General features: G+C 45.6%; 1 protein-coding gene across 3 annotated transcripts in view; it reads right to left on the minus strand.

The window, feature by feature from the left end:
* The window catches only part of PTPRG (protein tyrosine phosphatase receptor type G), a 731,557-nt gene that overhangs the window by 98,246 nt on the left and 619,359 nt on the right, over positions 1-13,952 (minus strand). For all 3 annotated transcript variants that reach the window (XM_007192374.3, XM_007192373.3, XM_007192375.3), the window contains exons 10-12: positions 13,124-13,232; positions 7,416-7,465; positions 4,705-5,467 (exon numbers count right to left, since the gene is read on the minus strand). In XM_007192374.3, coding sequence (XP_007192436.2) covers positions 4,705-5,467; positions 7,416-7,465; positions 13,124-13,232 — 922 coding nt within the window. The remainder of the gene's footprint in view (positions 1-4,704; positions 5,468-7,415; positions 7,466-13,123; positions 13,233-13,952) is intronic.

The following is a 13,952-nucleotide window of genomic DNA, read 5'->3' on the forward strand; positions in this document are numbered from 1 at the left end:
GACCCCGAGAAGGCAGTCAACAAGCTTTTGGTGAATGAGTGTTTACATAATGGCATCTGAGCAAGATTGAATCTGAAAAAGGAGCCCTGATTTAAGGAAAGAAAAATGAAAACCCCCAGCACTGAGCGATGAGTTTGTAGACAATGCCCACCCTGAAATGCTTTTGCTGGGGCATGCCACATACCATCCTGAGAACATTTTACTGCATCAATAGGCATCTGAGGGTACCTCCACCACATCTGGGCTGTGCCTCCTGAGGGACGGACCATGGCTACTGCCTGCCTGATCTCTGTATGTGTCTGAGTCGGCCCCTTCTTCTAGAGAAGCATTCCCCTCTTCTCCTTCCCTGCAAGTTAATACTAAAGCTACTACTCATAGCACTTGAAAAGATGTTATCAAACATCAAGCCTTTTTGAGATGCTGGTAAAAATATAACACAGTTTGTAACTTTAAACGTTAACGCTTTTTTCGAAGAGACTAAATATTGATTTAAAGAATTGTTTTTAACGCGAAGAAAAAATAAATGTGGAACAGATTTAAACAAATGTACATCCACAGTCTTTCAAAGAAGTCACCACTAACATTAAAATGATGGTGATTTCGTTTAAAAAATAAACACCAAGCTGGAGGAGGCAGATGGAGAAAAGGCTGAGATGGATGGAAGCAAAGTGAGACCTTGTGGGTCGTGGACAATGCAGGGTTTTCGGGTTTTACCCTCAAGTTACTCACATCTTTTATTAACCAGTGGGTACACACATGTTTCTGCTTAAACCAGGGGTCGGCAAATGACAGCTCACCGATCAAATGAGGTCCACTGCCTGTTTTTGTAAACAGAGTTTTACCAGAACCCAATCACATCCGCCCATTTGTGTAGTGTCCCTGGCTGCTTGCGTGCTACCTGGCAGAGATGCAAAGTTTCAGCAAAGACCTATGGTTCCCAAAGCTGAAAATGTCTGCTCTCTCTGGCTGTTTGCAGAAGAAGTTTGCCAATCTCTGGCTCAACCGATCCCCACCACTACTCTCCACCTGGAATTGCCTGGAATTCTAAAGGAAGATCCCTTTTGGCTTTGGGAAGGAGTGGATGTTCCCATTGAGATGAAGGTGGCAAGGGAGATGCTCTGATTCACCAGTGCTGGGGACAGACCGGAGTTCCTGGAGGTCATTTTTAAAGCCAGCTCATTGGGGACCACAGTCTCCACATGCTTTTTAATCTCCAAGGATGACTGCAGAAGAAAGACCTATGGGGGGGCCACCTCACAGTCACCACTGCCATCATGTGGCCCTCGGGCTGCAGAAAGCTCCTCCTTCCTTGTCACGGACAACAAGGGTGACTCTGCACCTCCTTTGGCACTAAGGGCTATGCCTATCCCCACTTTACAGACAGACTCTGGGCAAAGACTGGCCTGAGGACCCTGCGTGAATAAAGGGCACAGCCTACTGTAGGGATCTGACTCCAGAGCTACCCTGCCAAGATGGCAGACACTCAGATGCCTGCAGCGTTGAAACTTGAGACCCGCACGCCCCGTGCCTGGAGGTGGAAATACCCCAGGTTTACCACCTGTTTCTTCTCCCCTTTCCTTGGACTCTGGAACTTGACTCCCATTGCAATGACTCATTTCCGCTTACTTGGACTACGCCCCAGGTCCCCACCCTCACCAGTCTCTCAAGGTATCAACACTCCCAACCCAAGCTCTTAGCAAGCCACGCTTTTCAGGAGTGTGGACAAAAAAATGTTGAAGACGAGCAGGCTGGGAATGCAACTTGCCAGAGCCTCTAGTCCAGAGGCCAAACCACTCAAGCGTGACAAGCAATTCCAGGTCCACCGCTTGTCTGTGGAGAAACCACAGTGGTCCAAGTCACCACTGCCAGCACCTCCTAACTCTACTCCCTGTGTCCGTTCTGGCCTCCCCAGACGTCCACACAGAGGCCCACATGACCTTCTGAGAAGGTTAATCAGATGAGTAACTCTCTTGCTGAAATCCATCACTGCTTTTCCATACCAGTTAGAGTCAAATCCTCAGCATGGCTGATGAGCCCCTTCCTGATCTGAGCTCTGCTTGTCTGTGAGCTCATCCTGGATCCTTCACCTTGGTGGTCTAGACACACTGGCCCTCTGATGGCTCCCTGAATGATCCTAATTAGTTCTCACTTTAGGGTCTCTGGACCTGCTGCTCCTCCTGCAGCCTAGAACGCTCTTTCATGCATCATGGTATAGCTAACTCCTTCTCACCACCTGGGTCTCCGTTCACATGCCATCCCTTGACCACCTGATGCTACACTGTCCCTGTCCCCGACGCCAGCACTTGCCGTTATGCATTTGTTCACTGGAATATTCTCAAGCTTGTCCATTAGAACGTAAACCCCAGGAGAGCAAGGCCTGACTAGATCTAGAGTCTACTTCCAATGCCTAGTCCAGTGCCTGGGACACAGTGGGTACTCTATAAATATTTCTTTAATATCTTCAAATGCAAGAAATCCAACTTTTTCACAGCAAATTCCTGGAGGGAATGTCACTGCTCATGCAGGAATAGCTTCAAACAGCTTCACAAGTGGCTCAATATTTCCTCCACTCAGTTCCTCAGAGGGCCACTCTGCACCTTTCCCTAAAACCAGGACAAAGTGAGCAACGCCCATAGCAAACCCACACTTCAAAAAATGAGTCCATACCAGCTTTAAGGAGGAACGTAATTCAAAACATGAAAATTTATTCTAAGTTGTATCTTAACATACGAGGTCTCAGCTTTAGATGAATTTTAATGTTTACAAGTGCAAAAGCAAATAAATATTTACCAGTTGCTTTTTTTTTTTTTTTGCACTCTTATAACTCCACAACAGCTTAGATGCAAAAAAAATTGTTGCTAAACATCTTGTAGTCTGGCAAAAGAAAGAACTTCTTATTAAGAAAACCCCTCACAACAATAACAACCCCTCACGCTCAGGGCTCCCTTGTAGAAACTATCAGGATGGTTCATTAAGATTTGAGCGTGGACTTCCCTGGTGGTGCAGTGGTTAAGAATCCGCCTGCCAATGCAGGGGTCATGAGTTCGATCCTCAGTCTGGGAAGATCCCACATGCCGTGGAGCAACTGAGCCCATGCGCCACAACTACTGAGCTTGCGCTCTAGAGCCCGTGAGCCACAACTACTGAAGCCCGCGCACCACAACTACTGAGCCCGTGTGCCACAACTACTGAAGCCCGTGTGCCTAGGGCCCGTGCTCTGCTACAACAGAAGCCACCACAATGAGAAGCCCGCGCACCGCAATGAAGTGTAGCCCCTGCTCACTGCAACTAGAGAGAGCTCGCACGCAGCAACGAAGACCCAAAGCAGCCAAAAGTAAATAAATAAATAAATAAAATTAAAAAAGAAAAGAAAAAGATTTGAGCATATGACAGAGTCACAAAGTTGCCCTCGGTCAGTGTGATGGGGATCACATCCTCCCCGTGGAGGCCAGACCAGCCATGCCCTGGTCTTATCATCCAGGAACTGGCTAATTCACAGAGCAAATGGGGCTCTGAGAGCGAAAGCCCTGTTTCTCGGGCTGGGATCATGGGCTAATACCAGCTCTCCCCATCCCCACGCTTTCAGTTTTAATGTAAATGTCACTTCCCCAGAGTGGCCTTTCTTAATTAAAAAAGCTCCCTGTCCTCTTCCTGATTATTTTCTTTGACATCACCCTGTTTATTTCCTCTATTATTTACCGTACACAATCTCTAGCGTTAGTTAGCTTGTTTTCTGGCTTTTCAGAGAACTTGCTTGCTTGCTTTCTAACACTCCTGCTTCCCGATTTCCCGGCGTGCGCCCTGGCGAGCTGCCGCCACCACTGTCTTCTCCTTTACGCTGTAAGCTGCAAGCAGCAGGGACCGTGCTCACCGGGGTTAGCACCCAGCCCAGGGCCTGGCACCAAATGGGCAGTCCATAAACACAGGTGCTGAATAAGTGAATAAGGAATGAAATCTTGAAGGATAAACTTCTTAAGATTGATGTCTTTTTTATTCATTTACTTCAGGGCCTGGTTGAAGTGCTTGGAGTTATTCTGAGGCAAGTCGATTTTACCAGGAAACAAGTATCAAGGCAAGACTTAGTCCAGCAACGATAAGAGAGTAGGTGATTCTTATTAGAATAAAATAGAAAGACACACACACACACACACACACACACACATTTTTATACCAGAGACACACACAATTCCAGGAATATTAAGTATTCTCTGGACCCTTATCCCCTGCCCCCAATTATTTTTTAAAGCGTAGAACTGGGGCTTCCCTGGTGGTGCAGTGGTTGAGAATCCGCCTGCCAATGCAGGGGACACGGGTTCAAGCCCTGGTCTGGGAAGATCCCACATGCCGCGGAGCAACTAAGCCCCATGCACCACAACTACTGAGCCTGCGCTCTAGAGCCCGTGAGCCACAACTACTGAGCCTGTGTGCTGCAACTACTGAAGCCCATGTGCCTAGAACCCGTGCTCTGCAACAAGAGAAGCCACCGCAATGAGAAGCCCACACACCACAAGGAAGAGTAGCCCCTATCGCCGCAACTAGAGAAACCCCGTGCGCAACAGTGAAGACCCAACACAGCCAAAAATAAATAAATAAATTAAAAAAAAAAAAGAACAAGATCATTATAAAAAAATAAATAAATAAAAAAATAAAGGGTAGGACCGTTCACAGCAGCCTGGAGGCTCAGGTGAGGAGTAGACCACTTACCTGGATTAACAGTGATAAATTTGCTATCTTCAGAAAATCGGTCCCCTGGGGACACAGGCTTCTTAGACGGTGTCTCAGGCCTCTTGGGATCCTTCTCTTCGTAATGCTCCTCTGTGACTGTGGGGGGCACTTGGGTGAGGGTGACGGAGCGGGGGTCCAGGGCGTCCTCGGGCCCGGCGGTGGGGATGGCAGTGCGGTCCCGCTCACGCCCGGCTGTAGTCTGATGCCCAGCATCCTGGGCGGCTCCGCCGGGAGCCGAGGGGGCGGGGGTGGGCTCGGTGCGGTTCCGCGCCTGCGTGGCGTGGGTCACCCCGTTCCTCTCCTTCTTCTCGGAGTCCTTCTCGCCCTCCTCCTCGTGCTCCCGCTCCCCATCCTCGTTCTCACTCTTCTCGTCTTTCTCCCCCTCCTCGGCGCCCTCGCCGTCCTTGGTTGGCGCCGAATCACCGTCGGGGCCCGGAGAGGCCAAGGCCTCAGGTGTGGCCGGGAGGGGTCTGCCGGCCTGTTTGCTGGCCGCGGCGGCCGTGGGCAGGCGTGTGGGCCACACGGTGCTGGGGAAGGAGGAGATGCCGCCGCCGCTGAAGCCCAGGCCGGCGAGGAGCGTGCTGGTGACCACCGAGGCCACCGTCGCCTGGCTGCCGCTGGATGAAGGGCCCATCCCAGTTGCCATGGAAACGAATGAGAAGGGGATGCCAGAGGATGTCCAGGTGGAAGACCCCGAGCTGATGGGGGCCATGTCGGCCGAAGAGGCGGGAGAGGCTGTGGGCTTTAAGGGGTCACCCGGGGAGGTTGGGGGAAGGGACAGAGGAAGAGAAAGCAGAGTGTCAGTCATCAGGATTGGGGACAAGGCCCTGGGTATGACCCTCCAAGGGTTTTACTCATCTTTTACTTTCCTCATGGGGTTTCCTAAAGCACGGTGCCAAAGCTGACAGTAGGTGATGCACGGATGACCATCTCTGCTCTTAAAAGTTTTTACAATGACTTAAAAATCGTAACCAGCATATCAACCCCAACTTTTCACTGATAGGGCTCAGGAGGAGGCTAAGTGACAAAACAATAAGTAGCATTCACGTTGTTTGAAAGACAAACATCAAATAAGCAATAAACTGGCAACATCAGATTGCCACCGGTTGTTGGGATGACACTGGAAGAAGCAGGAGCCCTTGGTTTTTTATATCTTGGTGGCTCTTGTGGAGAATACACAGCCCTTGTCTAGAAACGCTCCCCAGGATCTGGTTCCGCATCTTAAAGTGAGGAAGTGGATGGACAGAGGGACAGTGGCCCGCCCACGTCTGCAGTGGCAGGTTCAGAAGCAGGGGCCATGCTCTCCACTGAAGGCTTTGGGAGCTGGTTTACAGCCGGCATCCCCGTGCCGGGCGCTGTACAGCCGCTGTACCTTCCAGAGTCTCCGGATTCATCTACGGCAAAATCTATGCTCATGTAGATGACAACAATAAGAGTTCTATTCAACAAGTACCAACTGTGTGTTGGGGCTTCCCAAGCTACCCTGGAGACACACATGATCATCACCCCATTTTACAGGTGAGGAAAACGAGGTGCAGAGAGGTTAAGGGGTAGAGGTGGCTGCCTATGCCAAACCTCAGCTCATTCTTCCCACCATACTAAAGTGGGGCTCAGCTGTGAGATTTTATTTGTACATAGTATCTTAGGAAAATAAGATGTGTTGCTCTGAGTTATTAGTTTAATTTTAGTTCTTGAAACCTGGCGTGCAGAATCCAGAATTTCATCCCATCATTTATACAGTTCAAAATAATACAGCCAGAACAACTCAGATTTCATCACTGTATCATCAAGTTTCAGTTTGAAAAGTCTGTAGTTTAAGGACAACCAAGTTAGCAAATGTTGAGTTCTGAAGTTGGTTAATGAAATGCCAGGTGCCACATAAGATAAGGCACTGGAGAGAGAGAGCAGTCAGACAGCCTGGGCTTGAGTCCATGATCCCTCACTTGTTCTCTGGGAGATGCTGGGCACATTACTTTAACTCACTGAGCCTCAGTTTCCTCATCCATAAAATGGGAGTAATAGTAACACGAATCTTGTGGGATGCTCTGAGGAGTAAATAAAATAATAATCTGTGCCTGAAACCCGGGAAAAGCTTAATAAATTTTAGGCTCTCATTGTTATCACCAAAGCTGCAATTAATATTGGGATTATTAGTTGCACTAGAAAGGGGAAAACTTGGATACTGAGGCTCCAGAAATGTGCAAATGTAACTGGGCAAATGACAACCATTCTTTTTTTTCTTTCTTTCTTTCTTTTTTTTTTTAAAGCCGCACTGCATGGCTTGTGGGATCTTAGTTCCCCAACCAGGGATCAAATCCGGGCCCCTGAGTGAAAGCGCCGAGTCCTAACCACTGGACTGCCAGGGAATTCCCAAATGACAACCTTTCAATTTTAGCATGTCTACTCCTTTGCACTCTTACGTCCTATGCTCCCACAAATAATAAATAATTAAAAATATGGAGAATTTTTATCTTGACAAAAATTATAACAGTATAACACTACTGGTTTAACTCTGTCGCACAGCTTGTTTTTATAATGCATTGAATTATAGAATAATGTAATTTATTCAGTATTTTAACCGCTTCACATTGAGCATTTAGACAACATCATACTGCCACCTCGTGGTGACAGTTTTAACTGCATGCAAATTACCAACCAGACACGACAAAGCGATTGCATTCTCTACTTACCACTCCTGTTTTGACAATTCTGGTCCCTTGGAATATTCGAGTGGTATTAGCTGAGAAACAAAGAAATTACACTGTAAACAATATAACTTTGTTGTTTCGACAAAACTGCACTTACCTACACATATCCGAAATACATACAATTTTTATGTCATAAAATAAATATTCCTCTTTAGATTTTTTTTTCCAACCATCAAAAAATGTAAAACCCTTCTTAGTTTGTGAGTCATTAAAAAACATGTAGAGGGTCAGGTTTGGCCTGTGGGCCACAGTTTGCTGACTCTTGTCTTAAGCTATTAGTTTACAACTTTAAGAAGTTTTAATTATTTTTCTATTTTATTAGTAAGGTAAAACTTACATACTCTAAAACGCACAAATCTTAAGTGTAGAGTCCAATTAATTTTTACCTCTGTAAACACCTGTGTAACTCCCCCTCCTCCCGTATTAAGATATGGACATCCTCCAGCACCCCAGCAGGTTTGCACGTGAATCCATCCAGGCAACGCCCTCATGACCTTTCCCTAAGGTTGCCACCACTCTGATCTCTGTCAGCGTTTTGTCTATTTTTGAACTTCATATAAATGAAATTGTATTATCCCATTGTTCTTCTCTATTGTCTTTTTGGTTATAATCTCCTATATTATCCTTTCAGTGACTATAATATGCATCCTAAACTTATTACAGTTTACCTTAAACTAGTACTTTTATTTCTCCTTAAAAATGTAAGAACTGTACAGTAATTTATTTGCCCAACTCACTTTTTGTGTACTGTCATATATTTTATTTCTATCAATACTTAAGTTTTAAAACCTCGTAACACATCACCACTGTTGCTTTAAATGGTCAAGTTCTTTTTTTTTAATATTTATTTTATTTATTTATTTTATTCATTTTTTTGGCTGCGTTGGGTCTTTGTTGCCGCACGGGGGATCTTCGTTGAGGCATGTGGGATCTTTCGTTGCAGCGTGCGGGCTCCAGGGCACGTGGGCTCTGCAGTCTGCGTGTGAAGCGCGGGCTTAGTTGCCCTGCAGCATGTGGGATCTTAGTTCCCCGACCAGGGATCAAACCCGAGTCCTCTGCGTTGGAAGGCGGATTCTCTACTACTGAACCACGAGGGAAGTCCCTCAAATTCTTTTATATTAGCCACAGATTACTCCTTCTGGTGTTCTTCCCTTCTTTCAGTTCTGTTCACCCATGTGTTATTATTAAACAATATAACTACACAAAATGTTTAACTGTGGTAAAATACACATAACATAAAACTTACCATCTTAAACACTTTTAAGTGTACAGTTCAGTTGTGCTAAATCCTTGTGCCACAGATCTCCAGAATGTTTCCATCTTGCAAAACTGCAACTGTGTACCCATTAAACAAGTCCCAGCTTCCCCCTGCCCCTCCCCCCCCCCAGCTCCTGGCAACCATCCTTCTACTTTCTGTAAGTTTCAGTACTCCATATATCTCATGTAAGTGGAGTCATATATATTTACTTGTCTTTTTGTAACTGGCTTATTTCACTTAGCATAATGTCTTCAAGATTCATCCACGCTGTCCCATGTGTCAGAATTTCCTTCCTTTTTAAGGCCAAATAATATTCTGCTGTATGTACCATATTTTGTTTACCCATTCATTGTTGATGGACATCTAGATTGCGTCCACCTTTTCTCTATTGTGAATAATGCTAAACAGTATAACTTAAAAAATATATCAGACTGCTTCTTTGTGCTCATCTCAAAAACAATAGTCTTAACATAAACTAAACGTTTGCTTCCTATACATACAAGGCACTGAAAAATTAGCAAAAAACTGCTAAATCTCCAAATAAATAACATTTGTACCTGCTGGAGTTTTTATCTAAACTAGAAGTGGGGCAAGTACCCAACATATTTTTTTATTTGCCCTGCAAGCTTTTTGGAAAAAAAAAAAAAAAAAAGAATTTGCTGCCAACATTGTAAACGGCAACTTTTACCTAAAAATCCCAATTTCCTGCTCATCCCTGAAAAATCACAATATTTGGCAAAACTGAGCTCACCTTCCTGCAGGGCAACATTTGGTCGGGGCTGAGTGTCTGTCACCCCTTTTCGAAGGGCACATTCTGCAATTTCCCACTGACGGCCCTCCCCGCATTTGTATGTGTTCCCTGCCGGGCCCCGGGGCACCTGTATTTGCGACCCCCAACTTAACGATATATTCACTTCGCTCAGCTGGAAAGTGAAATGGGTGAAGAGACAAATGTGGAGAACAGACCGATCTAGACGTCAATACAACCAGGTCAAATGAGGCAGCCTAGGAAGCAAACAGTTCTTGCCTGGCACTAAACATAACCTCCCACCATCAGTGAGTTGCTCTGTGATCGATATTACACTGCCTCAGACAGGTACACACACCTCCCTTTGTGAAGACCGGAAGAAAGCCCCCTAAGAGACCTGCTTTCCCTGCCCTTTACAAAGGCCTTAATTTAAGGCCAACAAACTGGCCACTCCATCAACATGCCCGCTTTTCATTGATCTTGAACAATTTCCACTGGGGTCAGTTCTAGCCGTGGTGACTACGAAGTTTCTACCAGAGCTTTCAGATCAGGAGTCCACCGGCCTGGTGGACTTCAGGGACGGGGGAAAAAAATAAGACCTGCATCCCCACTAAGCTGTCACGAAGATGCAGCTTTTCCTCGCATGAGGAACGCAAGCTCCAAATCTCAGCTGCATTTTAATAGGATCGTCCTATGACTCTGTGATTGAAATGGGAATATTTTCCTACTGCCTTAGAGTTGTTGGAGCTATTTTGGAGTATCATTTATGTTCATCACTACTCAGAAATCACCGTCGCTAACAGACCCACCACTTGTCATTTAATACTTTCATAAAAGAAGTGCACAGATGACTACGTTCCCAATTTGTTTGTTTAAAATATTTTGACAATTGTATTTGAGCATAATTGGTTTCCTTTCCTATGTATTTTACTTATTTATTTTAAACCATTCTGAGAGAGGATCTGTTGGCTTGGCCAGGCTGCCTAATGAGTCTGTGGCTCAAAGAAAAAGCTTAAGAGCCCCTAGTTTCCATGACTGTTGAGAATTGCAAAAAAGGCTTTCGAACACTTAGTAATCAATCTTTTTAGCCATTTGTTGAAGACCGGGGATACAGGGTAATATTTATGCTTTAGGGGTTGTCTGTTGTTGTGTACAAATGATTGGGCTTTGGAATAAGAAATCGGACTCTGCTTAGTAGCCAAGTGATTTTTCGCAAGTTACTCAACTGCCCAGGACATCATTTCCCCCTCCGTAAAGTAACACCTGCATTACAAGTTGCCACGAGGTCAGATGAAATAACCTATGGGCAAATGCTCTGTAACTGGGAGCCACTCTACAGATAATGCTTACCATTATTATCATAGTTACTAGAGTAAGGTAAACATAACTTATTTATTACGTTATACAGGACATAAATATTGCTTTATTTACTATAATAATGTAAATATTCCACGGGGCTTCCTCATGCTCCCAAACCAGAGGTAAACTTTATCACTGGGAAACCTAATTATTCTGAACAAAGGTGTCCATGAAATTGCCTAAGTTAATTTCCTTCCCTTTTAAAACTTCAGTCCTAAGAGTTGACCAGCTTTGTACACCAGCCTCTACTGCTCATAAACTCCTACTTGGCTCACCAGAAAAGGCATGCTAGCTTACCTGAAGATTTCGTTTTTCCACTGCCCACTGCTGCAGGGAAGATGCTAAGGCCATTGTGTGCCCCTTTGTCAACATGCAGGGACAAACACCACTACAGAAAACGAGCACACGCATGTCCACCCCTGAGCAGAGAAAGTCTGCAGACAAAGGAGACACTGGCCATTTTCAACAAGTCACCGTGATCAGACATTTAAAATATTCCGTGCTTGGAATTTACAGCTGACAAGGCCTTTTTGAATTGCATTACATTACAAACATTTAATTTTTCAAAGTCCGTGCAGAAGCCAACGAGCTCAGGGGCCTATTAATCAAGAAAGGTGGTTCTGCAGATTCCAGGCTCCTAGCTGGAGTGCATGGAAGGCCTAATTATGATTTACGTGCCGAAAGATCCGGGGCTCCACTCTGGCTTTCCGTGCTCTCTCCCCTGGGCTGGCATAGACCTGGCCTTGGCTTTCGGACCCTCCTCAACACAGGAAGATGGGCCAATACATTCAGGGCAAAGGTGGACATGGTGAGTGTGATTTATTTGTGAGAAAAAAATGCAGCCATGTTAATTTCAATTAGTTTAAATGGAAGGATGAGATAATGTGAACATTAGCAAAGAATATTTCAATACTAGATGCAAAATTGCAAAGCTAGAAGGGATCTTTGGAGGGACTCTCAGCTGAAGGGCTTCTTATCCTGGGTTCATCATTTATTATTTTTTACATTAAACCTCATACTTAGGGGGTATTTATAGTTCGTACCAGGCACTGTGCTAATTACTTAACATGCGTCACCCCCTGTCACTCTACAAGGACCCCGTGAGGTCGGTACTCTCACGACTACCACTTTTGGACTGTGAAATTGCAGCTTAGAGAAGCTAGTCAACATTCTCAGAGTCGCAGAAACACTAAGTGGCAGCCAGGACTCAACCTTGGGGCCCTCGTGTCAGGGCCCCGGCTCTAAGCCAGCTCTTCTCAATCTGTAATGTGCACGCCTGTTACCTGAGCCATCTGGTTAAAATTCAGATTCCTGGGCCCCGCCTTCTGAGATTCTGAGACACTTAGTCTGAGAGGGGCCCATGAATGTGCATTTCTCACAGGATTCCAGACAATGAAGCTGATCCACAGCCTACAGGTTTTATGGAACCCCTAAAGCTGTAATATGCAAAATTCTGGCATTTTTCTAGAGAAAGTGTCCAAAGTCTTCATCAGATACATGACTTGCAAAAGTTAAGAATCACTGGCCTGGTGTGTAGGTGTGTAGGTGTCTCGGAAACTGAGGATTCAGGAAGTAAAGAACCTTACCAGGGAGGGCATCAGACTGGCAGAGCAAAGCCCAATGCCCCGGTTGCTCCCTTCAGGCTGGTCTTAATGCCCCTCACCAAACCAGGTCTGCAAACTACGGCCCACCGGCTGGCTGCCAATTTTTGTCAATAAAGTTTTATTGGAACCAGGACTGGGATTAGGTCGGGGCAAGTAAGACAGAGTGGATCCTGTCTTTATGCCAAATTTCGATATTTTGTTCAAGAACCTTTTGCATTGATTTTGCTTTAAAAAAAAATTCCATTGAAATACAATGTATCTTGATGACAGAGTTTTTAAGAGCTCCTTTGAATTCTGCACCAAAGTGAATGCTCCTCTAGCCTCGCCCTAGTGCTGGTCTGAAACTTTCCACTAGACCCTAAATCAGCTAACTGAATCACGTTAGAAATCCAAAGACGATATTCCTCCACACGACTAGGAGGTGATTCTGTGATCTGACACAGTATTAGACAAATACTTGGTTCCCCACAGCTGGAAAATAACAGTAATTAAAAAAATAATCAACACTTCATTCTTCTTCCCCTCTTCTGGCCTGTGAAACCCCCAACCAAAAAGACGGGCCTAAATTCCCCAGGCTTTTCAGGTGTTATTGCAAACCCCACACTGATGCTTAGGCCAGGTTCGTATTCTTGTGTCCAAGCACCTGAACGGGAAAAAAGACAAAGCCCAAGGGAGAAGGGACCCGGGGGATGCAGGGCAGACAGAAAGGGCAGCTACTCACCTTGGAAGAGCATGGTCTGGCTGAAGTCACTCCTCATGTCATTGCGACACACGGCCTGGACCCGGAACAGATAAAGGCTGTCAGGTGAGACAGGGCTAATGGTGGCTTTCTGCAGGGGAGGAAAGAACAGGCAGTGAGCTGGTTTTGAAGGCCAGGGCACACTTTACATTTGAAAGCCAAACCTAAAAGAATGTTAAGTGCTGCCTGTAGGTTTCTGGGTACCAAGGCAAAGCACAACAGACAAACAGATGTTTCCTCACTGACCAAAGGCTCACCTTGAAAAGAATGAGCTTTCAGAAATAACCTCACCTGGGAATCTGTTTTCGACATGGAAATGTGTAGGGTAAGAGAACAAAAAGCCGTCCTGGCTCAGATACTTGACTCGGGCTTGGAACGTGCCTTCAGCCCTCTTTATACTCACAAGGCTGGGACTTTTGTCAAAACTACTCTACCTTATAAACGATAGTGATTTACCCTAGACAGCCTCTAGAATTATCAGGTGTACTGAATTTCCAGGGCTGTGCAGAGTTTAGCACAGCCACAACAAAATCTCTGTCTGTTTCTTTGCAGTTTAAAGGCATTGTTGTACCTTGACCTTGGATAATATGGGGCACGATGCAAGAAGAACACCTGACTAGAGGTCAGAGGACAGGAGATCTACCTGTGTCACACCACTGACCAGCTGTGTGATTCCGAGTCAGTTGCTCAATGTCTTTTGGCCTCTGCTCCCTTCAACTGTTAAATGGAGAGAGTAATATTTCCCTCACAGGGTTCTTGTGAGTGCTGTACAACAAAGGCTAGGCAAGCCTTGTTCGTAGGTAGTCCACAC

The sequence above is a fragment of the Balaenoptera acutorostrata genome, chromosome 10, assembly GCF_949987535.1.
Source record: "Balaenoptera acutorostrata chromosome 10, mBalAcu1.1, whole genome shotgun sequence".
Classification (NCBI taxonomy): Eukaryota; Metazoa; Chordata; class Mammalia; order Artiodactyla; family Balaenopteridae; genus Balaenoptera; species Balaenoptera acutorostrata.